This window comes from Corylus avellana, chromosome 2 (assembly GCF_965113065.1).
Source record: "Corylus avellana chromosome 2, dhCorAvel1.hap1.2, whole genome shotgun sequence".
NCBI classification, from domain to species: Eukaryota; Viridiplantae; Streptophyta; class Magnoliopsida; order Fagales; family Betulaceae; genus Corylus; species Corylus avellana.
In genome coordinates, this window is record NC_142491.1 from 40,383,946 (window position 1) to 40,411,311 (window position 27,366).

The 27,366-nt window shown below is 33.4% G+C and overlaps 4 protein-coding genes across 7 annotated transcripts; 1 reads left to right on the forward strand and 3 right to left on the reverse strand.

Moving 5' to 3' along the window:
- Nucleotides 1-10,061: 10,061 nt before the first annotated feature.
- Nucleotides 10,062-11,079, forward strand: LOC132167337 (SsrA-binding protein). The gene is made up of 2 exons (XM_059578283.2): nt 10,062-10,385; nt 10,501-11,079. The coding sequence occupies exons 1-2, from the start codon at nt 10,289-10,291 to the stop codon at nt 10,626-10,628; spliced, it is 225 nt and encodes a 74-aa protein (XP_059434266.1). The 5' UTR covers nt 10,062-10,288; the 3' UTR covers nt 10,629-11,079.
- Nucleotides 11,080-12,180: 1,101 nt separating this feature from the next.
- On the reverse strand, nt 12,181-15,555 carry BSH (transcription regulatory protein SNF5, putative (BSH)). 2 transcript variants are annotated; one of them, XM_059599798.2, is made up of 10 exons: nt 15,308-15,555; nt 15,131-15,219; nt 14,886-14,980; nt 14,706-14,777; nt 14,562-14,609; nt 14,325-14,408; nt 13,882-13,920; nt 13,660-13,742; nt 13,380-13,442; nt 12,181-12,632 (listed from the first exon to the last, which is right to left on the reverse strand). In XM_059599798.2, the coding sequence occupies exons 1-10, from the start codon at nt 15,355-15,357 to the stop codon at nt 12,533-12,535; spliced, it is 723 nt and encodes a 240-aa protein (XP_059455781.1). In that variant the 5' UTR covers nt 15,358-15,555; the 3' UTR covers nt 12,181-12,532. The 2 variants fall into 2 exon arrangements, with proteins under 2 accessions (XP_059455781.1, XP_059455782.1); XM_059599799.2 differs by lacking the exon at nt 14,562-14,609.
- A 4,381-nt stretch (nt 15,556-19,936) lies between these two features.
- LOC132168098 (auxin-responsive protein IAA20-like) lies at nt 19,937-21,384 on the reverse strand. 3 transcript variants are annotated; one of them, XM_059579178.2, is made up of 5 exons: nt 21,160-21,384; nt 20,843-21,008; nt 20,581-20,738; nt 20,256-20,352; nt 19,937-20,024 (listed from the first exon to the last, which is right to left on the reverse strand). In XM_059579178.2, exons 2-5 carry the CDS (start codon nt 20,965-20,967, stop codon nt 19,949-19,951), a joined length of 456 nt encoding a protein of 151 aa, XP_059435161.2. In that variant the 5' UTR covers nt 20,968-21,008; nt 21,160-21,384; the 3' UTR covers nt 19,937-19,948. The 3 variants fall into 3 exon arrangements, with proteins under 3 accessions (XP_059435161.2, XP_059435160.2, XP_059435158.2); XM_059579177.2 differs by having other exon boundaries at nt 20,843-21,011; XM_059579175.2 differs by having other exon boundaries at nt 20,843-21,384.
- A 1,747-nt stretch (nt 21,385-23,131) lies between these two features.
- Nucleotides 23,132-25,049, reverse strand: LOC132167736 (auxin-responsive protein IAA31). The gene is made up of 4 exons (XM_059578761.2): nt 24,782-25,049; nt 24,489-24,688; nt 24,189-24,291; nt 23,132-23,319 (listed from the first exon to the last, which is right to left on the reverse strand). The coding sequence occupies exons 1-4, from the start codon at nt 25,027-25,029 to the stop codon at nt 23,265-23,267; spliced, it is 606 nt and encodes a 201-aa protein (XP_059434744.2). The 5' UTR covers nt 25,030-25,049; the 3' UTR covers nt 23,132-23,264.
- Between the last annotated feature and the right edge of the window lie 2,317 nt (nt 25,050-27,366).

Consider the following 27,366-nt stretch of genomic DNA (forward strand, 5'->3'; position numbering starts at 1 on the left):
ATATTTCTTGCTCCAGCAGCACTCACACAACAACTCCAGAAACAAAAAACAGAGGAGAAGAAGAAGAAGAAGAAGATAATTTGGAGAGATGGGGAGGAAATCATCATCATCCTTTTCAATATGCGGCATATTCAAGGCATGTTTCTCAGGGGGGAGCAGCAGAGATGATTATTACTATGATGATGAAGGTGTTAGAAGAACATGTACAAGCGATGAAGACGGCGGACGTTGGATTGCAGAGCCTGGTATTGACGGCAAAGCCACCGCCTTCATTGACAGATTCCATGCATCTCGTGTCTCCGACTCTTACGCCGTCACTGCCCCCTGACAGATACAGCTCCATAGCAGCTTATGCTTCCCCCCATCCATGCCCTTTAATTTTTCCATTCTCTTCTTGTATGTAATTTATTCTAAAGTGTGCACCTAATCTCTGAGCAATAAATAATCATGATTACCACTTAATAATAATATCTTTATATTTTTTATTTATTATTATTACTTTTACTTAGATTTTCTCTCTTTTAATTTGGGTTCTTGTTTCTTCCAGCCCCTTGATCTTGATCATAACAAACAAAATTCCGCCATCAAAATATATTAATTAACTACAAACCAATGATGACAGACATCCTATGAATACAGTACTTCTGTAATTCCCACAATTGAAAAGAAAAGCAGCCGCTATCTATCGCACAACATATTTCAACTAATCTATATGATATTAAAGATAAAACATGAGGAGACCAATCTGCTTTGGAGATGAGGGAGACCAATATATATGCATGAATCATGATCCCTTGATACCATAATATATACTCTGTATTATTGTGTATATATATATATATATATATATATATATATATATAGTTGTTCATCTTCTATGCAAAAACATCGACTGCCTATTTTCTGTGTAAATTAAGGTTCTAACATGGTGAAAAAATAAATCAAATACGTAACAATTAAGTTATATATAGATATAGTTTTGCAACGAAACCAAAAGTAGATATTAGTTTTAGAGTATAGTGTTAGTGTTTTTTTCTTGGGGGGAAAATACATTTTATCCCATGAACTATTCCTCATTTGCATTTTGATCTCCAATGTTTAAAAAATGACACTTGACCCCCCCCTCAAAACTTTCAAACTGTTGCAATTCGACCATTTTGGATTATTTTTTTCCCCAAAATGCCCCATCCCAAGTTAAAAAAAATAAAATTTAAAATTTAAAAATTAAAAAAAAAAATTAAGGGGTGACCGGCCACCCCAGTTGGGCCCCCCAGACCGGACACCCCTTAATTTTTAATTTTAATTTTATTTTTATTTTTTTAACTTGGGATGAGGGCATTTTGGGAGAAAAAGAGTCAGAATTGTCGAATTGCAACAATTTAAAAGTTTGGAAGGGTCAAATATCACTTTTTAAACATTGAAGATCAAAGTGCAAATAGATAAATAGTTTAAAAGGGTAATATGTATTTTTCTTTTTTTTTTTCTTAAGCGATGATATATGATCACCTTTATGGGCGTGAAGTTCACGATATAGGGAAAGTGCATATTGACATTCTTAGCTACATAATGCGAATTTGGAGATGAATAAAGGACAATCCCTCTAGGACTCACTTTCTTTGAGATAAATATGATCATTACCTTCCCTCTATAATTTATTCTCTTTTAAGGGAATTCTCTCGATTTCACTTGAAACAGAAACGCTGCATTTCATAGTCCAAATTATAACTCACGGATTTAATAGAGTATGATCAGTACCAGTGTTATTTAGAGTGTATTTGGTATTGTGATTTTTTAGACCAAAATATGAGTTTAAACCAAATCGCTGATTTTGTAATATTGTTTGGGAGTTTGTTTTTAAGAAATTACAATTTTGACATATGGGAATGAGGGTGCGTTTTTAAAAATGCATTATTTTAAATGCTAAACTTTGATTTTAAAGACCAAACAACGATTTTACCAAGTACTGAACTGCGTTTTTAAATATCACGTTTTCAAATTGCATAATTTATGAAATTTCAAACTAAAAACGAACCCTTTTGTATACAACTGCTACACAACTTGATGATGTGACAATTAAAAAAATTAGCTCTTGCATTAGTTTTTAGTAGCGCTTCTCCTCCTTTAACGGTCTCCAGTTGATTGCCGATTTTCTATTACTTAGTTGTACTTATTGCAAGCACTATAATTCTATCTTGGCTTGTGGTTCGGGCCACCCCCTCTTGATTTTCATTATGTTGTAACCCTTTTTTCCATATTAAATAAATAAAAATAAACCTTGAGCCCTGCGTTTTATATATGGTTGCGTTAACATTTTGTGAGGCAGTAATGATCACCAACATTGAGAAGTAATTGCATGCGTATGGTATATAATAACCTATGACAACCCAAAAAGAAAGAAAGAAAGAGATAAAAAAAGATTGTTTGAGAAGGTACAGGGAACCTGGTTGTATATGGTGTACAACTCATGGAGTAGCCTATACAAAGCAAACACCATAAATAACAAGTTAATTATACAATTAAGAAAGTGTGCTTGAACTTTACATATTCTCTACAGATTTTGTTCCTCATACTCAGAATACCATGTAAGAATACTCAGATTTTGTACATATTTAGATCATTTTGTGAGGCATCAATGGACTTAAAGTTGACCATCATCTGTCTTAAATAAAGTAAAAAAGATTCAAGCTATTCTGAACACCAATTAATGAGAACCAAAAACGAAAAGAAATGGCCAGAGAAAATATCAAGGTTTGAAGAATGATATGTTAGGCTATGTGGAGCCTAGTTTTTTTTTTATCTAACCCGGTTCGACGTTAGGATTTCTACGGTTTAAATGGAAGTTTTCCTAAGGCATAGACGTCTATGGAGTGGAGTCATACTTTTTTTTGGCTTGTTTTGGTGTTTTGACCCAGTTTGCAGTCATATTTATAGTCGTTTATGACTAGGGTTTTGTACGGATGTATTCTTGACGCTTTCTGTATAGTTTTCTCTAGAAAATAGTGAAATCTTGTTGAAACCTTGTGGACGTGTGCACCACTTAAATCTCTATGTTTTGTGATTGCGTTCTTATTTTTTGCATCTCACCGGCTATGAGAAATATGATAGATTCTCTAACATGATATGATCTCGATGCGGGGTCTTAATCTGAGGGATTAAAATGGTGCAGGAACCTAATGCATGTATATGGTATACAACTCATGGCCATATATATATATCCTAAAGAAAGCAAACACAAGAAAAAGTAACCCTAACCCTAAGAAGAAGAAAATGATTGTGGTGAAGGATATTGAATGTTTAATTAAGAAGGAAGACAGGGCCATATGCAAATTTTTATTGACTCATAATAAAGGATTCTAAGCTACATGATCTACATCTTGTTCCTGCTCCCTTAAGTGAAGGAATCAGGCTGATAAAAGCAAGTCTCAATTAAATGGTTCTGTGTTTCTTTTTGTGTAGTTGCTTGGAAGGAGGACCATCTAAACTTATTTGGAGCTTCTTCTTTAATTTTCAAGATCCCTTTTTCAGTATCTTTTGTTTGTTGGTTCTTCCATGTGCAGCTTTAAAGTATTGGTGCTCTTAAGCCCACCATTCCTCTCCACTGTGTTTGTGTTACAAGTTTCTTGGAATTTATTGATTTCCATAATTATTTCTTCATTTTATCAAAAATTATATCCTCTATTTTTGGGGGAAAAAAATGAAACTATTTTACGGAAATTAAAGAGGCTTTTCTAGTTAAACCAAAAATGTTTTCCGTTTAGTTATTGCGTACTTTCCGTCGCACAAAATACTAAAAAATTACGAAAAATATTTTTTTTAAAAAAAATCATTTTATGCCGAAATAATTAGAGCCTTCATTTCTTTCTCTTTGGCTTTTTAATTTTTAATTTTTTGTTATAAATAAATTACAAAAATTAATTATTTAATTAAGAATAATATTATTCAGTAGACTACAATACAACTAGGATGATGTTGCAGTGAAAATCATTTATTTTTGTTTTACAACTGTTGATGCAAGGTCCAATTTTCTTTGTTAGTCTGTTACACGTACTTACATCATTAAGTTGTATGGAGACATATGTATGTATGACAATATCCGCCGATAGGCGCAAGCAAAGCATACCAAATCACATAGATAAGCCCCTATTTGCCGGGGTGTGGATAGATAGGGCGGGCGAAGCGCGAAAGGGATGGATGTCTAAGCGGTTGAAAGAGTCGGCCTTGAAAACCGAAGCCAATCAGGTGCTAATAATCTGAAGTAAAAGTATTTGAACCTTTGCATGCCGGCACATTGAGTTTACCTCATATTGCTAACCAAAGGATCATGGCATGCCAAGGAATATAGCCTTTCCATCTATACCAAACAAGGTGGTGCTATTGCTACTAAATAGCATTTATCTTTAATTAATATTCTAACATTCTCTTTAACCAAATAAGGCCTAATTAACAAGAAAAATATTCCACCACATATGATCCAAATGAGGGGTGCACAGTTGATGTAGCTTGATATTTTTGTGAAAAAATTATAATAATCATTACTAGCTAATTAGTTAAGTTCAATTCCAGCCGGCAAAAGGAAAACAGTAAAAGCATTTAGTCGTTTATTTTTTAATTTTTAAATTCTAATGGAGGTGGTAAGTGGAAAGAAGAATCAGCGGTGTATATATATAAGCTGCGGTTGAGATGAGATCGAGCGTGAATGGCACCATTGGTGCTCGATCTTCCACGGTTCCCATTTGTTTGTAACAGTGGAGCTAGAGAATCACATTGATCGCTTGGATGCATCCAAAAGAAACACACACAAAAAAACAACAAAAAAAAAACAAAAAAGAAAAAAGAAAAAAGAAAAGTTGAATGCTTTGGAGTTTCATATATATGTTGAAGATTCTTTTGCATTTGAATTGAGCTTCCACCTTGAAAAGGTGCTTCAAAGTTCAAACTCATCTCATTCAAGGAGAATCCAGTCAAGGGTATATTTATTTTTATGCCTTCCTATATATAAACACTCATCTATCTATATGTTTTTTTATAGAAAGCCTTTGAGATTAATGAAGATTATATTATCCTAAATTTAAGGATTTGAAGATGATTTGATGAGATTGAATCACGGGATTTGATTATGATTATACTGAATTCAAACCATGTATTAACCCTATAAATAGAACCCTTGCATGTATTGTAAACTTAACCTGAAAGATGTAGTCAAAAAAGCTTTATTTTGTGGACGTTGGTCATAGGCCGAACTGTCTTAATCTATGCGTCTTTCTTCTATAAATATTATAAGCTAATTACAATAATCTTGATATCTAAATAAGCAAATGTTACCACTAAGTTTTCTTCTTCTTCTAGAGGTAGAGATCATGGAGAGCAACACAAGCCTATATAATGTCAAAATCAAATCGAATAGGGAACTTTCCTATTCGTGCAGCTTGTTATGACGATGGACTCTCGATTCGGGCAAAGAGTCTCATTAAGCCTCCCTCACAACCCCTACCCGATTTGATTGATCTAGAGACACATAGAATTCTTAGAATTCCCAATTGTAGGAGATCTCTGTCCGTAAAAACCTACCCTCATTACATATATTTGAAAACATATATACTCACCTTATTGCATTGGGAAAAACTACAGCTAATAACAAATTGAGATGTCTCAGCCTGGTTGAAAAACTATTCTAGAGTCATCATCGAGAAAACTCGTTAGTCCCTTAGCCTTCACATCCGAACTAGTCGACAGTAATATGCCACCATCCTGCAAGATTTAGGTGAAAGCACTACAATTAGAGCGTATTAATGTGACATAAAGATAAAAACTATTTTATGATTCTTATGAATATTTTGTATTTGGGTAGTTTGTTAACGTTTTTGTTTTAAATTTAAACAAACATAACCATGATGATCTTTTCTTTTCATATCATATTAAATCATAGGTCGTCTCAAAACCTTAAATTAATTAAAAAAAATTTCATGTACTTAATATTTCTAATGGAAGGTCTAGTCTTCCACCGTCAAATTAATTGGTATGGCAAGAAATGGTCAAAACTTTCACAATTGGCAATGCAGTAGTATAAGACTTTAACCTTTTTGCAGTGTAATGATTTGATTGGGGTTTGAAGGGAGAGGTGGAAATTTTGAATAAAAACAAAGAGAGAAATGGTCGGTCGAAATTGACTCAAGTTAAACGCCAAAAACAAATTAGAGAAATGTTAGAAAGCCAAACAAATGAATTCAAAAAATTTTTCAAACTGACATAACAAGGGTTTTTAAATTAAAAAAATGCAATTCTCTCTCTTGTCTGTCACTCACGGTTTGTCACGTCAGTTTGAAAAATTTTCTGAATTCATTTGTTTGGCTTCCTAACGCTTCTCAACAAAATAATAATAATAATAATAATATGGTTTATTTTATGTAGGGGCCAGTTTCTGTGCTTTAAGGGACAAGAAGCATATTGTGTGGGCATTCAAAAAGGGAAGCACAAATTACTTTAGGGTTTGGTGGGTGTGGGTGTTGTTTGCTTGGCCGTATTCCGTATTTTCCTTTTTGCACTTTCCAAATATCATCATCACCATCTCTTTTCTTCAAATAAGTTGGGCTTTCTGTGGTCCCTCTCCCTCATCTTCATTCTTCACCCACCGCCACAAAACCATCCCAATTTTTCTCTTAATCAATCACTTCCCTCCAATCATTCTTGAGATCTTTGGTAAAATAGACATGATTCTTTTTTAAAATGTGTTTCTTAGATTAGAGGTGTGTATGTGTGTGGGTGAGATTGATTTCTCTTTGTCAATGAATAGATTGATTATAGATTTGTGTTTGTTTTGTTAATATATCATGTAGAATATTAATTAAATAATTAAATTAATATATATTTTTTTATAAGTTTTTAAAATGATAAGTAATTTCACATGGTGTTAGAACATATGTTTTGATTTGAACTCTAACTCTACAATTTACTACAATTTCAATTAAGAATTATACTTATCACTCTTTCACACGTTAGAGTATTGTTATTACTCTTTACAGTCATTTATTATACACATGTTACATTGATTGATATGACTTATTTTAAGTGACTTATTCTTTTGTTCTTTTAAGTGGTTGGCATAAGAAATTACTAAAAATAGGTTAAATTAACCCACGTGACAAGTAACACTATACACCATGACATTATCCGTCATCCTCCTAGAGCTTATGTAGTATGGTCCCTCCAACCAAAAAAAAAAAGAAAGTTAATTCCCATGCAACAGTTAAGAAAAATCACGCTACACAAGTTTTAAGAAGATTAACAGATAAGAGAGTGACATATAACATTACTTATTACTTCTTCTGTTATTCCCGTGTAAATTACTATATTTTATTCGCAACAAGAGATGCTATTTTAAAAAAAAAAGAAAAAAAAGAAAAAAAGAAAAACAAGATCAGGAACCGACAATGTATTAAATGCCCAAACATGCAATGCAATCATGTCTACATGTGCAAACCAGTATATATCCCCAGCTCAGTGAGTGATGTTTCTTGGTTTGAAATGAAACATTCATTGTTTTTAAAACATTTGATGAATCAATAATAATAATAATAGTAATAATATAAGACTTCTGGGTCTGGGATTGGGTTGTGGGATGGAATAAAGAAATTACAAGTGAAAGGGAAGAACAAAAACAAAAGAACATTTTACATAAGCTTAAACAAAGGGGGATGCACTGATTTAGTCTCACATTTCTCTAAGGAAAAAAAAAATACTGAAGTTAACGTCCCACGAGGTGCTCAGACCGACATTTACTATTACATTTATTTCTCTATAAACTATAAACTATGGTTTCCAATTGAGTCATCATTACATTTTCCATTAGCATTAGATAATGGTGTTTAGGACTCCAATGAAGCTAAACCTTCACTTCATAATTGATCATTATCCATTCGTGTTGTGTTAGCAACGTGGGCATGGATTTTTTTCTTTTTCTTCTTTGTGAAGAGAAAGAGAAGATTCCATCTTCGGCTACGTAATCTTTGACTTACTTATTCGAATAGGTTTTAGATAGTCCGATCTCTTATTCGAGTGAGTGAGATTCATAAACTCTTTACTCAAATTATTAGGTCGAGATTCAGATCTAATATGTCCATTTTGTTCGGACAGAAAAGTCGTCTCTCACATTTTTCCTATAATTTTCAGATAAAGAATTGTAGGAGATGTTTATCCATATGAAAACAATATATAATATATGATCCGACTCCATCAAAGTACGTGAATGTCATTTGTCAACTCATGATTATAATCAACGGAAACCTCCATAGTTTATATAATTGGGAGTGGGGTTAATGTGGGGAGATTAATAATATATATTGGGGATTGCATAATAATATAATATAATATAATATAATACTTCAATTATTAGTCTCAAATAAATAAATAATATTGGAGTGAAATTGTGCAAAGTACATGGAGACCCCACACAGACATGAGACATGGATGTCTTGGTCAGTCTCCATGTTCCCACTACACCATGTGGCCATCACATGATGCCCTTCCTTTTTCTTTTTCTTTTTTTTTTTTTTAATTACAAAGGCCCAATTTTTTCACTATTGGGTTATTCTGTACCAGCGATGAGCCCAATGAAATAATTCAAGTCCATGGATTATGCAGTCAAACCTCACCATAAAATTAATTAAAATAATGAAAACCTTCACTCAATAATGCATTTAGCAAAGAGACAAAGGCCCTTTTATACTAAATTTGTAAAATAATAATAATAATAGTGTGAAAGGAAAAAAAATGTAAAATCAGTCTACGCTAGCATCTGATAGTAACAAGTAAATTCTTTGTACGTAAAAAGTCTTGATATTTTATTTTTTTTATTTTTGGGGAATAAAATAAAATCGCAAGGTCTGAAATGACCCAAAAAGCACTTGATTATGGTCAACTTTGTAAGCCTACTTGGGTATTGAGCATTTACCTGTAAGAATTGAATTACTTGCATTCGTTTGACTTGTGCTCGAGCCGGATGATGAAAAATTATCATGTCTAGTTCCCTCAGGGGATAGATCCATAATAATTCACCTATCCCAATAACAAAAACACCTGAGTTGAACGATCCTATATTACGAGTTAAATTGGTTAAAGGTATGGGTTATAATTATTAAGGAGAACCCGCATGGCCCAACGATCTTTTATATATTTTTTCAGTAGTAATTCTAAGCACTATTGCATGTACTTAATTTACAATTAGCTCCTATGTGGTATCAAAATAAACTTGGAGATTCCTAAGCTAATGCCAAAAAAATAATTTACTCTCTACTGTCAAATTTCGTCCACTCAATTAACAAATTTAGATAGAGTGACACGTTAGAATCAATAAAATTATTGTATTTAAGTGAATGTCACGTTAACAGAATCTGTTAATTTAGTAGACGAAGTTTTAACTGTAGGAAGTTTATTGTTTTTTTGGAATGCCCCAGGGACCTTCGAGTTTATTTTGATACCACATGGGAGCTAATTGTAAATCAGGTAAATTACATTGACCGATTTTGTATTTTTCCCAAAATAAAATGAGAGGAACCTTAGGGATTGAGCCAAAAAAAAAAAAAGTTAAAGGAATATTATTGTCTATTGACAATACTTGTAGCAATTGCTTTTCCTCAAAGATTTTTCAAAACTAAAACTAGTATAGAATCTTATTTACAATCGATTATGTCACAAGAAATATCAAATGATTACTTATATTATAATGTATTAAGAAAACTTGAATACAAAAATTTGATTAATAATTTTTTTTTATGTTAAAAAAAAAAAAAAAAAAAAAAAACCTAGAAAAATGATTTTTAAATTGATTGTTAATATTTAATATTTGATATAAAACTAATAATATTACTAATTTTGAAATTAAAAAGCTCCTTCCTTTATGCCGTCCCTGGTTCGTTGGTACAAATGAAAAGGCAAATTCTTTAAAAAAAAAAAAAAAAAAAAAAAAATATGAGGGGGAGTGAGTTCACGTGCGCCATGTGCTTGTGTGCAGTCGGCAACCTTTTTTTGACGATGAGATAAGAAATTAGAAAGTAGTGATGTTCCTCTCTCTTCTCAAAAGCTCATCTCACGGATCTTGCCTCTCTCCCCCATATCTTCCTCTTTATATATATATATATATATATATATATATATATATATATATATATAAAACACCCCTAGCATTTATACAAAGGCGTGGAGAATTCATTCGTTGAAACTTGCAAGAAAGATCTACACAAACTTCCTCTCCTTGGCAAAAAAGAAAAAAAACACAGCAAAATACATCATCTCAATGGCTTCATGGAAGAAGACAATCACAACCCCCTTCAGAAAAGCCTGCACTTTCTTCAACCAGCAACCGAGGGATCATCAGAAGAAGCCACAGCCAGGTAATTAATTATCCCATGTTGATGTTGTCGCCCTAGGTAATAATGTAAGCAGCAGCAGCAGCACTACTTATAATAATAATAATAATTTAGTTAATGTTTGGTGCATGATTTGCAGGGAATGATAATGAGAATCGTGGGATGGATTTGCATGGCGAAGTGATGGCCTGCGGGTATGAAGATGTTCAGGTGATGTGGTCCATTCTCGACAAGTCCAAGCCCACTGCCTGCAACATCACTTCTTGATATTCTATTCTACAGCCCAACCCCCAAGAAAAACAAAAAACAAAAAAAAGAAAAAGAAGAAGAAGAAGAATATTCATGTTTTCCATCATGCTAGATCTTAACCTTTCGGATCTGGTTCAGGGTTGGGCTGATGATCCTGTTCAAATGGTGGCAACATGAAGGAATTTCCCCGAAGAGGGACCCAAAAATGGAGGTTGGAGTGGGCAGATTAATATAAAATGCCCTTTTACATTTGGTGCTCTGTAGTCTAGCTTCTTTCTTTCTTTCTTTTTCTTTTGGTGAAAAAATGTTACTGTTTATAGGGAATCCCTGTGATTAATGAATATCATGGTGAGATTTTGAATTTTGATAGAAACCCAGATTTTTTTTCTCTTTCACTTTTGATTTTTGCTTCTGCATTTTGTGTTTCCGATCAATGATGGGTTGAATTTGGAAAGGCATTTGCATTTCACACCTTATCCCTTTAGGCAATAGTCACGGACTCACGGTCTTGCTATTGGAAGATTGGATTGCATGACATCACTTCTTTAAGAGTACAAATATCTTATTAAGCCACGTGGCAACATCTGATAGCTAGTTGATATTTTTTTCTTTTAGTTAAGGTTCATCCAATAGTTACTGGATGTTCCATGTCAGCTTCGTGTAGCCTTCCATTGGGATGAAAATATTTTCCTTTACATTGAAGCGGCTATAAAGAATGTGGTACCTAGCATTACTATAAAGAATGTTATTTGCTGATACGAGTACTACAAAGATTACATATTCTTTATAAACTGACAGTTTACAAACCGACACTTATCACATTAATCATTAAACAATTAAATTTATCTATTGAATTTTGTTAGTTTATTTTATTTTTTTGCTACGTGTCACTTACTACTTGAGCCACGTATTACAGTTAAAATTATAATACTTCCAATATTTTTACTTATTAATTTGATATGTCAAGAATTAATTGATTGGAGAATCTTTAAGATGGAGCCCTATGAGCCACTAATCCATTCATTATCTCCGCTCCACCTTCCTTTGTACTGGTTGGAGAACTCCCAAAAGATGCTTGGAGTATTACTACTTTTATTACAATTTTCAAGTTCACGTGACATTGTAATGTCAGCCAAAATCAAATTTAATTACCTAATGACTGAAATGATAAGTGTCATGTGTGTCGGCATGAGGTCCTTTTGATTCTAGAGTCGAGAAATAAGTGCTACCTATGCATTAGTTTGTGTCTGCCTAGCGCAGATCTATTATTCTAACTAAAGATTAGTTATAGGTTAGCGGATGTTTGACATCTTTGATGTGTAATATTTTAGTTACGACTTTGATCTTTTAGCTTCGGCTAGGATCTTTCAGAACGTTATATTCTGTGATTGTAAAAATTTTAATGCTCTTAATTCCTCTATTAATGAGATAAAAATGATTTTCCTTCAAAGAAAAAAAAAATGAACTGTCACATCAACCACAATCAAATTTAATTGTCTGATGACTGATGTGATAAGTGCTACGTAAATTGCCTAATCAGTTTGTAAGAGACTTGTAATAAAAGTTGTAATACTTTAAAAGGTGATATTTAATTACGATTAATAAAGCCCATCAAACAGAAAGTATAAAAGAGCTGAAAGAAATCTGCAAATATACTGGAAACTAATCCCTAATTTAAAGTTTGAACCTATGAGTTCCACCGTGTTCACTTGTCAAATATTAGACACTTGTCAAATATTAGACATCATCTTTCTACAGAGAAATCGGGGAAAAACTAGACAACAAAAGATACCAAGTTCATTGTGCAGACCTAGAATTTAGGCTATTTTATGAGTACAGCAAAAGGCTTTTTATCATGGTGAAAACTCCAAATCAGCAGAGGTGCCTCAAAATCTACATGCACGCCTCTCAGAAGTGTTGATTCACCAAAAATTCCTCTCTTCTCTTGCTTCAAGGGCATCCACTTCCTCATTAGATAGAAGATCAACAATGGGTTCGTATACATCCCACTCCTTTCTTTTCCTGATGCATTTGGGAGCAACAGGTTACATAACTATTAAGCGTGCTAGAAGAAAAACGAAAAACTGAATAAAATCATAAGAAAACCAATTTATCCAAATATATCTTAAGGATAGAGGACTGATTGAGAATTTCCTAATCAAACAACTGACACTATACAGCTTGGTAAACGGAAATGGAATTACACTGCAAATCATTGAATGATAATTCAGGCATTTTCAACTTGGGAAGATGGTTTTTTGTGAAGACATGAAAGAATTGATGCAACATTTATTTCTATTAAAGGTGTATTATACCTGGTGAATGGGAAAGACTGCCATTGTGAACAACTACAGTCTTTAAGCGACTTAGTTGCCCAACTTTAAAGTGGTTTTATGGTTAGAAAAAGATTAGAACAAGAGTATGTGATAGTATGTGGTTCATATGTAAATGATAACAGTATATTCAATATGCAGAAAGGAGAGCTATTTCTCTTTTAATAAGTTATCTTCTGTTCTTCTAAAAAGGCTGTGTGGGACATTGTACTTGAGAATATGGAGAGGCAGGTGGAAAAGAGTATATCTTTCTAATGTTAAGAAGACGACTCTAATTTCAAGTACCTTAGCATAGATGCCATCATTCTTTATATCACTCTTCAGATCCCAGTCTTAGTTTTATGAAAAAAAAAAAAAAAAATACTGGGCCCTGAATGCTGGGCCTTAAAGAAGGTATTAATGCATGTTTGAATGAGTTGAAAATGAATATACATACCGGACAACAGTAGATTTATGACCAAATAGCTTCATCAGGTCCAATACAGCACCACCTGCTTTACTGGAAGAGAAAAAAGAGTGTTAGTGACTCGTGTATAAATTTATTTTCTTTCTTAGGAGGTGCACACAGTAGTCTTTCCATAATGTTACATTCTAAAATTCAAAAGAGCAATAACATTATATTATTTCAGAAGCAAATTCATAAGATCATACAATCATTATCCATCTTCTTATCCTAAATGGGATATGAGCAACATCCAAGAAACGAGTATACAAACCTGGCTGGAGCATGTTCAGCCCCGCGGCGACCCTTCTTGCTTATTCTGCTTTCTCTTGCAGAAGCTACACTTTGAATTGCAATCTACAACATGAAATATGATAAGAACATAGTGAATGAACCAGCCTACCTAAGTCATGGCATGTCCACCAACCTTATAAGGTGCAAATGAAGACAAAAAGGAGGAGAGAGAGAGAGAGAGAACTAGCAATAAAATCTAAACCTCAAAAAGTTGCTCTCTAATTGCGAAGGCAATTGCAGGCTGCAAAAACAAACCTTGGGTATTAGCATGTTTTCAAGAACTTGAAATTAATGTGTGTGAGCATGCGGGTGTGTAAGAGAGAGAGAATAATGTCTAAAAGTCTAAGACACATGAAAACAGTTCAGACTTTCTTCTATTTCTTCTTTAAGCAATACCCAAGAAGAAAAATCAAAATGTTGTCTTTAGCACCCAGAAAATACCATTCATTGGTCCATTCTACATGACAGTTAATGACACACAAACAAGAACAGATCTAAGCAAGCAACACTGCATCTCAATTTGGGTCTTTTTTCAGGGCATATACTGCCAGACCACGAAGGGTATGGAAACAACCTCTACTCACCCATACATGGAGGCAATAATTAATTTTTTTTATAAATGCTATGGTTATAAGTTGTTCTTACTCCAACTTCAGGGTCTTCAATGCCCTGATCTCTGCAGAAAGTTCTAGCAAACTCTTCAGGGTCACTCTCAAAATTGTTCAAGTCCTGAAATCCAAAATTTCACAAGCAATCAAGCCTAAAACGAATGCTTAAGCGTGTCAAAATCTTAAAAGATAAAAGCATTTGATATGCACTATCAGCTAAACATGAAGTTTAATGTTCGTGTCATATGATCCAGCACATATTCTTTAACCTTACCCACAAAAACTGGTCCTTTATAAGTGTATGATTTACTCGAAGATCAAGCTGGGAAGAAAGTACAATGGATGTTCTGTTAATAACTAAACCATCGAAAAGGAGTGAACAAAAAAATGTAGATGACAAAAGTTAGCTAAAATAAACCTTAATTGGAACAATCTTCTCCCCAGTGTACATATCCTGCCCTTCAAGTGATCGAAATTCTGCTAGCTGCGACTGGTAAGCAGAGACCAACAAATAATACATATGAATGAATGAAGCAATCTAAGTATCAATGTCCACCATAACAAGCAAAGGTGTAAGCATGTAGGCAATTCCATATACTTGAATGGATGAAGCAATCTGCGTTATGAATGCTGGAGGGAGCTTCAAATCTTTCACTGTCCTTTTCGCAAACACCGCCACCTCTGAATCGGGATCTACATACACCAATCAAAGTTCCCATATATGAGGGCAAACGAAAATCGGCGCCATGGGTATACATAAAAGTGCTTACTTTTTGTGTTGGGATTGAGTCAGAGATGCAGAAGTAGAAGAAACATATGGGGGTAAAGGAAAGAAAGAATTACCAGAAGGGTTCCAAGTAAAAGCATCTTTGAACCTCTGGCCGTCGATTTCGATGTCCAGACGAATTGGCACCAAATTCTCTGCAGTCGGCCTGTGTCATATCATTGCCCACCATCATCATCATCATCCCCCGCCCAAAACGCCAAATACATCGAAAGAAAAATTTGAACTTTACTTACATCCTGAACCTGACGGGAGCCTTATAGGAAGTTGACGCCGGAGCTTTCATGGAGCTCCAATGTCGAATAAACACTACAAAATCCCCCAAAAGACCTCACGGCGTCCCACTGACTGTGCGCCACTCCTCCCTCGTCTCCGGCTGTCTTGCGTACTCTATGCCCTTCCGTTTTGCCACCGATCCTGACCGTCTTCTAGTTGACCCACCGGAACCTTTTAGTTAACGATTGCTCAAATTTTAGGGAAAATAAAATAAATAAATAAAAAAACTGGTCTTTTAAGTTTTTGCCAATTTTAAAAATTAGTCCTCATATTCAATTAAAAATAATAATAATAATAATTGTATAATAACTCCTTGAGAGGAGTTTTTAAAATTTAAAAATTTGAGAAAATATATAATAAATCTTTTAGTCAACTCTCTAAAATTTAAATCTTTTTAAGTTCTTTTTTTTTTGAAAATTTAGTTTCTGGGTCAATTGAAATGACAATAAAATCTATGTTGTTAAAATTTTTTAACAGACGTTAGGGTAACTCAAAACGCACCGTTTTACCTCATTAAAATATTATTTTTTTTATTAATTTATTAAAAAAAAAAAATTGAAGGTGCCACCCTTGGCCACCAGACTCACCACCCAACCTCATAGAGGTTGGGTGATGACCAGGGGTGACTTGCGGGAAACTCCAAACCCCCCCTTCGGGTGGCTCGTGGCCACCCCCAGGGGTGGTTTGGGTGGCTACTTGGGGTGGCCCGCAAGCCACCGCCAAACCCCCAATTTTTTTATTTTATTTTTTAAAATTTTTAGATTTAATTTTTTAAATTAAATTAATATTTTAATCGGGTAAAACGGTGCGTTTTGAGTTATCCTAACGTTTTTTAAAAAAATTTAACAGTAGGAATTTTATTGTCATTTCAATTGACCCAGGGACTAAATTTTCGAAGAAAAAAAAACTTAAGAAAATTTAAATTTTGAAGGGTTGACTCAGGAATTTATTATACATTTTTCCAAAAAAAAAATTAATTTCTTTTTTTGAAAATTTACTCCAGGGGTCAATTGAAATGACAATAAAATCTTTATTGTCAAAATTTTTTAACAGCTATTAGTATCAATTAGTACGCACCGCTTCATCTCATTAAAATATTAATTTTAAAAAAAAATTAAAAAAAAATTGAAGTGGTGGATAGCCGTACTGTTCTTCGTCGTAGTCGTCTTGGTCTCCCTTCGCGCCGATAATCAGGTCGAAGCCGCCGACTCGGTGAAGAAAAGACGAGGTTCATCTCTCGCTTTCGCTTCTCTCGATTCGCTACTACGAGAAGATGAATTTCAATAACAGAGGCAGATGACTCTTAATTCTCAATAAATATTTTTAATTGCAGCTTTTTATCTTCTTGGCTTCGCTAAATGTAGCATTGAGTTTCCTTTTCTCGTTTGGATTTGATTTGGGTATTGAGATCTAGATCTGTATGCTTACTATACTTCACAGCTTCAGGGTTTCCCTGTTGACTTTTGCGATTGTTGTATAAATTGAAATGGAATTGTGAAATTTGTGTATAAATTCATAATAATGTAATGATTAGGCGTATCCTTTGATTTTCATTCCTTAGCTCAATTGGGTTTCCGTTAAATTCGTGTTTGGATGCGAGGAAAAATGGGAGATGAACCTGACCAAAACTACATAGATAGAGGTGGATAGGAGGGTTTGGAAGATGCATTTACCCAAATACACACAGAGAGACACAGCCAAATGATGTTGCGGTAAATGTCTGGAACTGGCGACATGCTTTCTGGATCTTCCTACAGCCTAGTTTGCTAGAGACACATAGATGAGTCCGTATGAGATTTGATCTGTAAAAAAAGCCAAAATCCTCGGGAGGACGAAGTTGTCTTATTGTTCGTCCCTATCCTATGAGGAGCAGCCATGGCTTTACCCTTACCGACAGGACTTCTTGCCCCAACCCCGGCGAACACACCCCAGCTCTCGAAATTTCAAGAATTTGCAGACTCTATCGCTGGAAATGAATAGTTTTACCGGTGAGATTCCGGAAGAAATCTTTCATCTACACTCAACGTGAGCGCCAACAATCTCAGCGGCGAAATTCCGACTTCAATTTCGAGCTGTACCTCTTTAACCTCCGCCGATTTCAGTCGAAACAACCTGTTTGGTGATATTCCCAAAGGGATTTCCAAGCTAAAGGATCTCAGCATTCTCAATTTCTCGAGAAACCAGCTCACAGGCGAAATCCCCAGCGAAATCAAGTTCATGACCAGCTTCACAACGCTGGACCTCTCGGAAAACAATCTTCGAGGAACAATTCCCACCGTCGGGCAATTCTTGGTTTTTTTTTTTTTCTTTAATTTTTAATTTTAATCTTTAGATTTCAATTTAAAATTAAATTAATAAAAAAAATTAATATTTTAATGAAGTAAAACGGTGCGTTTTGAGTGAAACTAAACGACTGTTAAAAAATTTTGACAGTAAAAATTTTATTATCATTTTGATTAACCCATGAGTAAATTTTCGAAAAAAAAAAATTTAAGAATTTTTAAATTTTAGAGAGTTGACCCAAGGACTTATTATACAATTATCCAAAAAAGAAAAAAAAATCACTCCCTCAATTTTTATTACCTTCAAAGCGATTTACTCCAACAATTTTTATTTTTATTTTTTTAAATTTCTCACAAAATTTATTGAATTTTAATTTTAATGATAATTTTCACTTTGACGTAAATGAGAGGGAGAGGGTAGCATTTTACTTCTCCAAATTAAACATATTGTACTTTCTTTTCTTTTTTTGTAAAATTATGATTATATCTTAAAAATAATAAAATTATATATAAAAAAAAGCCTCATGTGGAGCCAATTTTTTAAGTTTAATTGCCCACGGAATTATTGGATATCAACAAGTTGTCAAGTCACCGGCAAGTATGTGATAAATTAAGAGAAGAGTTAGAGATACTAAATTTTTTACTAAAAAATAAATACCAAAATGATGTGAAGCGTCACTTCTTTTAGAATTCATCAAAAAAAAAAAAGAGTGAGTGGGATGACAAAATGGATAAAAGAGTAAATAAAAAATAAAAAATTAATTTTTTGCCGTCTCACATCATTTTTTCGAATGAAATTTAGAAAATGAAAAAATACAAAATTAATTCATATGGTTTACCTGATTTATAATTAGCTCTTTGTGGTATTAAAATGAACTTAGAGGCTTATGTATTCCAAAAAAACAATTTAGTCCCTACAATCAAATTCCATCCACTAATTTAACATATTTTATTTGTGTAATACTGACTTAAATATGACAAATGTCACAATTTTATTGACTATGATATTTCACGCTATCAGAATCTGATAAGTAGTGAATAAAATTTGATTGTCGGGACTAGATTTTTTTTGGCATACATCAAGGATCTCTGAGTTCATTTTAATACCATATGTAAAGCTAATTACAAATGAGGTAAATTATAAGGATTGATTTTACATTTCTTTCAAATTTATTTATTTATTTATTTCATGCATTACTCGTGGTTAATAACCATATTTGGTGGCTTTGGGGCGCACATATAGTCCCAAGGTTGCTTCACCTAATTACATCATTAATTCTTCTTAATGATATTGACTTAAGATTATTGATGCAACCTATTTAACCGCACCTATGCAGTAGTTTTTACTACCGCATATAAGTTGGATCCTTTCCTTTTATCCAAATAACATTAAATTTTTGAAAATTTTATTTTGAACATATATAAATCTTTAAAGTTACAATCATTCTCCTACTATCTCATGTGCTAAGTAGACAAGAATACTGAAAAATTGACACTTAAAAAGGTTGAGTAACATTTTAAAAAAAAAAATCAAAAATCAATTGTTAAAAAATATATAACTTTATATTTATATTTGAATTACATAACCCCCCTCCAAAAACAAAAATCATCACAGTTTCGTCCTTGCTTAAGCAAATTACAAAAGGAAGTCGCCTGGAAAAAAGAGAAAAATACATTTTTTTTTTTAATTTTATTTTAGCTATCAACTTTTTCAAAACACTTACATCCAATTCAGCATTTTAGTTATTCGCTTTCTCTTTTTTATTTCAAATATTCGTTATTTATCTACTTTTATTATTCCCCAAGGAGAAAGAGAACAAGAATTTTTTTTTTTTTTTTAATTAATATAACTAAAGATTTGTTAAGCAGTCTAAGCACTCTAGCAACTCAGCAAATCTTTAGTTATGTTGTTGAGCCGAATGTGGAGTATTTTTTGCTACAATACTAGCTTTTTTTTTTTTTTTTTTTGAAAGGGTGCTACAATACTAGCTAATATAGCTTTTTAGCTATTTTGTTGAGCTGATGTTGGTTGAGCACAGTAGCAAACTCGGCAAATCTTTAATTATTTTGTTAAGCTAGATGTGGAGTTTTATTTGCTATCGGCTAAAATAGCTTTTAGCTATTTTATTGAGGCCGATTTGAGTGCGGTTAATAGACACTTACGATAAAATAAGATAAATAATACCTAACTAGTTAATAACAATAAACCTAAAAAGAAATTAATTCTAATCCTAGTTGATAACCACTAATCCTTATCAAATAAAGTTCTACTTTAATACAAATTCTAATCAAACACCATTTCTAACCCTATTGTCATGTTTATGGCAAAGAAATGGAAGAAGTGGCAGCTTTGGCTTTGGCGACCTTCAGCCTTTTCACATTGCTTAAGAAAATCCTGCCAAAGCCAAAATTGTTAAAACCTTAGGAGGAAAATTATTGTAAAGCCATGAATATATATAGATTTTTTTTTTTTTTTTTTTTTTCATTCTTCCTGTTTTTTTTTTATCAGGCTATAATTAAAAGATTAGGCAAATATTGCAAATTTGTTGTTAGTAAAAGGAAGGTAAATTTACTTTCTCCTTAAAAAAAGAAAAACAAAAATCAAAGAAATACGAGATAGACTTACTCCCATGGCACATCTCCAACCATCAACCAATCCCCTTCCATATCTTCATAAATCAACACATGATATTTTTCGGAATGATCCCGATTAGCACCCGAGTCTGTTGTATACACATGTGAGTAAAAATTAATTATCTAGCATCCAACCACCTGTAATTCTTTGTCTCTTTTTCAGTTCCGCTATTATTCTCGTATTATTGTAGCTTCATTATACTTCAACAATAAAAAGTTTATAAAATTGAATGAATCTTATTCATATAAAATGTGGTAAATTATTTAGAAGTTACAAAAAAAAAAAAAAAAAAAAAAAATTCTGTTTTGGTACTTACAGATATTGGTGGTGGGGAACATAAGATTAATGGTTCTGATGAGGCTATCATACTCATTTTGTGCAAATACATTAACCTTTCTACCGATCGGAATGCCGTCCATGAAAACCTTGATAAACAAGGAGGGACGATCCTGCAGATCGTTTAATGGCTGCTGCCTGAAATGTGAGAACATGGATGAGGAACTGGAACCCAAAAAGGAAAATCTTAAAGTTTTTGTCTTGAAATGTTTGTCAGATAAAAAGAAAGGCCAATCGCATACCTTGGGCTGGCAGGGACGCCATTGTCATCAAAGGATGAGGTGCTCAGACCAAGTTTCAGGTCAGTGGACACATCTTCTCTTTCATCCATGGCAGTGAAAGAAAACTTGTGTTGGTGAGAGAGCATAGAGTCGGATTGTGAAATTCAGAGGGGTGAGTTGGAGAATTCTTCTTGAAAAAAAAAAACCCAATAAAGCAAACCAAGAAACAGAGTAAGAGGAGATCAAACAAGTTTTCCCAAGAAAGCAAACCAGAAAACAGAGTAATTAAGCGGAGATCAAAAAAGTTTTTTTACAAGAAAACGAAGAAGAAAGCAAACCAAGAGAAACAGAGTAAGCGGAGAGAGTGAGAGTGAGAATTGTTGGTGGTTTGGGATACGTCTGCTGGTATTTGTAGGCCTCGGAGGTGCGACTCCGAGCAGGCGAACATTTGCCGGGAAATTTCCCGACATAAAAGGTCGCTTGTTTTTTCGTGTGTCACTACTCTCATTCATGTACATCAAGGAAGGGTCTTTGTGATTTTGCATTGTTTTGTTTTTTGTTTTTGTTTTTTTCTTTATAAGGTACATAAAAAAAACAAGCACAAAAGCAAAACAAACAAACTAAAGCTTAACTAAGAAAAGTCGGGGAAGGGGAGTCTTTTCCACTAACAACAGGAAATGAGCGAGGGGGAGCTATATGAATGCGGTTAAAAAAAATCTGACTGGCCAAATATGCCACATTATGGGCACAAAAGTTTACCGTTCTACGAAATAATTATGAGATAAAAATATAATTTTTAGTTGAGAAACTGAATACAAGCGGCTAGCACAAAAATCTTAACCCAATTAACAAAGAAAACAAAAACCAAAAACAAAGAAATGCGCCACTTTGTTCCAGGAAGACAAATATCATAGGGAGAAGATGATGTCACAGATTACGTTGCGTCTATTAAAAGGATAAAGTGATCATGACTCATAAGAACATTTCCGACACTAATAAGCAATTGATTATTATAGGTCATTTGCCTGTTCTGCTCGAGATGCTTTAAGAAAGAACTTAATTAAGATTCGTCCTTGTGCTCTACCCTCCTTAAATTGCAATTGCCACCAGTGAGGTTCTGTTCCCATAGAGCTTGACACAAGTCACAAAGGTAAGATAATTTTGGTCATAGAAATGTTTTGTTTTCATTTGTTGTCAATCTCTGTATAAGAGATGGGTAAATCTACCATTAAATATGTAAGACTAAATGTATGTCATATAGATTTAGTAGTGGATTTGACAAAATGATGAATAAGAGATGAATTCGTAACATTTCTCTTTTGGTCAATATCCAATTACAATCATGCCAATGCAAACGCATGCTGGAGATAAATGTCCAAGGAACATTAGCAAGGGACATAAATTAGCTACAAACTGATGTAAAACTTTGAAAATTATCTTTCCATTTGCTTGAAATAAGCCAACAGAACCAGCAAATCAGTGGTATAAATAGGTAGGGCACTAGGCACTAGTCCTTCAATAGGTCAAAAGAAGCACCTTATCTTTTCTTAAGAAGCAAAACTTAATTAGTGAATCTTCATGTAATTCTTCCCCAAAACAAGAAATAAATTGACTTCTTGGACTTTTTAAAAAAAGTTTCTCCACGCATGACTCTTTTAGGTGGAGTGTGGATGTATTATATATCAATGTATTATTAAGAACGCTAATATAATAATTAACATTTCTAGGATGGTTGCGATTAATCAAAAGGAAAATAACAAAGGAAACTTAATTTGTTGATTTTCTCAGCCAAAAACCCTTTCATTAATTTTCCTGTCTTCCTTAATCCCACTTAACTAAATGACCAATTGATTAAATAATATAACAACCAGGTAGGCAGAACTATACAAAAAAAAAAAAAAAATGCAGAGAAAAAAAAAAAAGTTTTTAAGGGTATATTTAAAAAGAAAAAAAAAAAACAAAAACAAAAACAAAAATCTTTGGGAGAGTTTTAAAATTTTGAACCCTCGTCACTCCCGATAACAACGGTGTATACAACAATATTAATTTGTACTCAAGGTGAAGAGTTTTGTCTATGCATTATCCAACACATAAAATTTACTGAGCCGGACGCAAATGCTCTTCTAGTACGAACGATGATCATACATGAATGTAGCAATAAGTGAATGCTTTTGTAATCGAAATTGAAGTTATCAAAAGCATCATGGCGCAACTCATGCAAGTTAACGTGTTTGTGATTTTTGTATGTATTTTTAATCAGATTAATAGAGTATGTGATGTTCATATATATTTTAAAATTGAATGCGAAAATTGAATTAATATTCTAAAAGTATTTGTCAGTTTAATAAATTTAGTTAAAAATTAAGCGTAATACATTTTATGGATGAGCTAATTACGTTGATATATATAATGTTGGTGGAAGGAATTGAACAAATTCAATAATCTAGCATTTGTCGGCTCTCGTCACCTTCAGTCTTTTCACGTTGTTTAAGAACATCCTGCCAAAGCCAAATTTGATTAAATAAGATAGGAGGTGTAAAGCCATGGAAAAAAAAAAAAAAAAAAAAAAAAAAAAAAAAAAAAAAAGGGAAAACTTCAGTTTGGTCTCCTAAACTTCCAATCAATTTGATAAAGCCCCCTAAACTTTCAAATTTCTCACTTTTGACCCCTGAACTTTCAATTTCTATCATTGTAAACCCATTTGTTAGTTTTCAACGTTAAACTCAAATGGTTTGACTTTTTATGCTCATTATATCCTTACGTTAAAACTACACCATTTTGGACCCCAAACTTCAGCACCCACCCAGCCAAAAACGACATTGTTTTGGGCATTAAATTATTATTTAAAAAAAAAAAAACACAAATATTAAAAAAGAAAAAAAAAAAATCAAGGTGGAACCACCCCCATGGTCAAGGAGGTGGTCCGGCCACCCCCAGAGGGCCAAATAAAAAAGGGGGAATGGCTTAAAGTTGAGAGAGACTTTGTCAAATTGGCTAAAAGTTCAGGAAGTTAAATTGAAGTTTTCCCAAACATTTATCTTATTTAACTATCAATAAATTCGTAATGTCCCTTTTAATGTTTTAATTTTTGCAATGTCCCTCCAATTTACTATTGCATGGTCTCGTATCGTTATTTTAAATGATAGAAATTAATAATAGTAATAATAATAATAAAATAGGAAAAAGCGATTTTTTTTTTTTTCCTTTTCTTCTAAACTTTTAGTTAGAGTAATTTTTGTTGTTTTAGGCGCGGAAGGGAATATTGCTACCTCAATGATAGATCGGAGGAGAATATTACAAAAATTGAAAGATTAAAAGAGACATTGAAAAAAAAAAAAGTGAGAGAGAGATGTTAAGGTGTGCTTACTCCCATGGCACATCTCCAACCATCATCCAATCTCCTTCCTTATCTTCATAAGTCAGCACATGATATTTATCAGAATGAACTGGATCATCATCAACACTAGAGTCTGTTGTATATATATATATATATACACAAAGTGAGTGAAAATTAATTACATATCCCAAATGATATATCATATGAATAATAGTAATTAATATAACACAATTGAGCCCAAATTTATCAGCTTAATTAAAGTTTTGAAAGCAACGAATTTGAGCAATTAAAGTAAGAAGTAATTATATATGTTTTGGGACTACTACTTACAGAGAAATGTGGTGGGGAACATATGGGCAATGGTTCTTATTAGACCCTCATAACCATCTTGTGCAAATAGATTCAACTTTCTGCCAATGGGAATTCCTTCCATGTAAATCTTTATAAATAAGGAGGGTCGTCGATTCTCCTGCAGATCCTGATGTGATTTCCCTGCATCTTCGCTCCTCAGGATTGATCTGATGGGCGGCCTGAAATTAATGTCAGAAACATTATAAGCAACTCAAACGGGAAAATCTCACAAGTTTTGTCTTGAAAATGTTTGTCAGATATTAATCACATACATTTGGGTGGCAGAGAAGTCATTGTAATAAGAGGGTGAGATGCTCAGACCAAGTCTCAGGTCTGTCGTCAAATCCAATCTTCCTCCACCACCACAGCCGCCGCCGCCGCCGCTTTTGCTATTAGTTTGGATTGGAAGCGAGAGAGAGGAAGAAGAGGAGGCAGCACCTGAGTGGTTGCTGCTGTCTATGGAAGAGGATGATGAATGAGTTTCCCTTCCCATCTTCTGTCTTTCTCTCTCCCTCTGCATATATATATATATATATATATATATATATATATATATATATATACATGTCCACGACGAAGCTTTTGCTCTATTATGGGAACCCTTTTCTTCTTTTCCTCTTTTATTTTTTTGTTTTTGTTTTTTTTTTGCATGACTGATGGCTACATTAATTGTTGCTTTAAACTCTAGAGAATCATTTTCAAAATATGTATACAGTTTTTCAACCTTCACTTATCATCGATCATTTGTGGGAGTGATTGATTCTTTTTTCTTCTTCTGAGAAATGATTTTGGTATGAAAAAAGAAAAAAAAGAGTGAAGGATTCATCATTCAAACCAATAACTTTCACCTAATGAGACATCATTGTCGGTTCATTACATTACTTCTTAAGACAATTGTTTTGAGATGTTCCTTCATATTTGCTTTTCTCTTTTTCCTTTTTCTAATGTATAAATTATAACCATTAATTAAAAGAAGAAACATATATTGAATTACCAAAGCCTCAAAATTCGTTTCTCCACATCTAAAATCTTAGTTCCGCCCACGAAGATAGGTTAATTATATATAATTTTCGGAACAAGAAAGTATATATATGCTCTTTAGCCTTACAAGGTATACAATGCCTGGTTAATTTGCAACCAATTAAGCTTATTAGGAGTCTAAAATCTTGAAAAATCTCTCCCCATTTGCTTGAAGTAAGCCAACAAAACCCACTAGTACTACTTCAATGAGTCAAAAGGAGCATGCACTACTTTATCTTTCGTCAATTTCCTCCGACAAAAACCCTTTCAATATTTACTTGTCTTCCTTAACTAAGCACTAACTGAGTGGTAAAATATATTCGTTTTTCCTTGTAGAAAAAAGGGTACAAAAGTTGGTGAAAGTTGATTCTAAGAAAATAGGTTGAAGAACACATGATGGAATTCAGAAAAAGCAGTGACCCGAGCGATTGGAGAAAAAGAAAGTAGGGTTGTTGGGTGGGGGGCAAAGGATGGACAACTGGTTTCAAACTTGCAAGTTAGAAAAAAAAAAGTGTAAAAGTCATAGGTGGTTGGGTTTGATGGAATGTTTCTAGATAAGACCTTTAATTTTATCCAAGAAGTCTCTCAAAAGAGACTACACTGAAAGAGGCAAAGTTGTATGGGGATACCATTAATGTCTCTAAGTGAGAGGAAGATCACAACAGGCATTTTCACTCATTCATAAATGAAATTCATATGCATGCCTATAATATGTAAGAAATTGTAGTCTTTCACACACAAATATATAGGTGAAAATCATCATTGGGTGAATTTTATATGTACTTTTATTTGTTATTTCATCTCTTTCACTACGATTACTTCAAAGAGTGAATGTACACTAAAAAGAATGTTAGCATTCCTGCTCGTATATAAAAGCGGCCTGTATCCCCTCATGAAATTAAATATTAATGTATAGCCTAATATGTGCATGCTAATTACATATTCATACAAGCAGGTGCTTGCTTTAAAAGAGAGGGGAACAAGAGAGCAAGCTTGCTCCTGAAGAAAGGTTATGTTCTGTGGGTTGCAACAAAGGTAAAGGAGAAAATTGGTTTCCCCCATGTTGCTTCTGTCAGACATCTTTCTCTTTTCCCAATGCCTTTTTGTTTTTGTTTTTGCAAAGCACTTTGTGTACAGCTTAAGCATGTAAGTAAATTTCTCCCCTAGTCTCTTTCACTTTGTGTTCAAGGCTAATTTTATATATTCATTCCTTAGTTTTTTTTTGTTTGTTTGTTTGTTCTTCTTTATTATAATCAGGAAGAGATGATAAAAAGGAAAATGTGAAGAAAAGGAAGTCGTGGAACCTGAGTTTGGGGAAGTTGCAGTCATATTCTTCTGATGCATCTCATAACAAATCTGTTGAAAAACAAATCCCTACTCCCTAGGCCTTAGCCATGTCAATGGTTCTGATCTCCATTAGAGAGCTGCATGTGAGATTTTCTGGAGTTTGGTTGAGAGAGTCAAAGCTAGGAGGAAGGCATCCATCTGATGCATGACCCACAAGTAAGCAGAGTTGGAAGGGTGGGGCCGCATGATCCTATTTCCAGGCTTGCTTCGTCAATCATGGACCTTTCTTTCTTCCATCGCATGGAAGGATATCAAAGGGTGTGAACACACTTTACGCAATTTATGTCTTCACTCTGGAAGCCACGTTTCTTTTATTTTTTAAACTAGGCCAGGACCAGCGCTAATTTATATCATATTCTTGCCACATTGCACACTTGTTAAGAAAGTGGATAAGGGAAAAAAAAAAAAAAAAGGATAAATACCTAATACCGTTAAAATTTGACAACTTTATTTTTATCTCCACGGGACTTCATTTTTATCACAGGAAGTC

What these genes read in the sequence shown, in the direction of transcription:
- LOC132167736 (XM_059578761.2), bottom strand. Translation starts at nt 25,029, where the DNA reads ATGCAGAGGGAGAGAGAAAGACAGAAGATGGGAAGGGAAACTCATTCA. An exon ending in GTTCCCCACCACATTTCTCT is followed by an intron (nt 24,292 to 24,488) that starts GTAAGTAGTAGT and finishes TATATACAACAG; the next exon opens with ACTCTAGTGTTGATGATGAT. An exon ending in GTTGGAGATGTGCCATGGGA is followed by an intron (nt 23,320 to 24,188) that starts GTAAGCACACCT and finishes TGGCTTTGGCAG; the next exon opens with GATGTTCTTAAACAACGTGA.
- LOC132168098 (XM_059579178.2), bottom strand. Translation starts at nt 20,967, where the DNA reads ATGCTCTCTCACCAACACAAGTTTTCTTTCACTGCCATGGATGAAAGA. An exon ending in GGCGTCCCTGCCAGCCCAAG is followed by an intron (nt 20,739 to 20,842) that starts GTATGCGATTGG and finishes CTCACATTTCAG; the next exon opens with GCAGCAGCCATTAAACGATC. An exon ending in GTTGGAGATGTGCCATGGGA is followed by an intron (nt 20,025 to 20,255) that starts GTAAGTCTATCT and finishes TGGCTTTGGCAG; the next exon opens with GATTTTCTTAAGCAATGTGA.
- BSH (XM_059599798.2), bottom strand. Translation starts at nt 15,357, where the DNA reads ATGAAAGCTCCGGCGTCAACTTCCTATAAGGCTCCCGTCAGGTTCAGG. An exon ending in GCTCCCGTCAGGTTCAGGAT is followed by an intron (nt 15,220 to 15,307) that starts GTAAGTAAAGTT and finishes GATATGACACAG; the next exon opens with GCCGACTGCAGAGAATTTGG. An exon ending in TTGAAGACCCTGAAGTTGGA is followed by an intron (nt 13,921 to 14,324) that starts GTAAGAACAACT and finishes TTGTTTTTGCAG; the next exon opens with CCTGCAATTGCCTTCGCAAT.
- LOC132167337 (XM_059578283.2), top strand. Translation starts at nt 10,289, where the DNA reads ATGGCTTCATGGAAGAAGACAATCACAACCCCCTTCAGAAAAGCCTGC. An exon ending in TCAGAAGAAGCCACAGCCAG is followed by an intron (nt 10,386 to 10,500) that starts GTAATTAATTAT and finishes CATGATTTGCAG; the next exon opens with GGAATGATAATGAGAATCGT.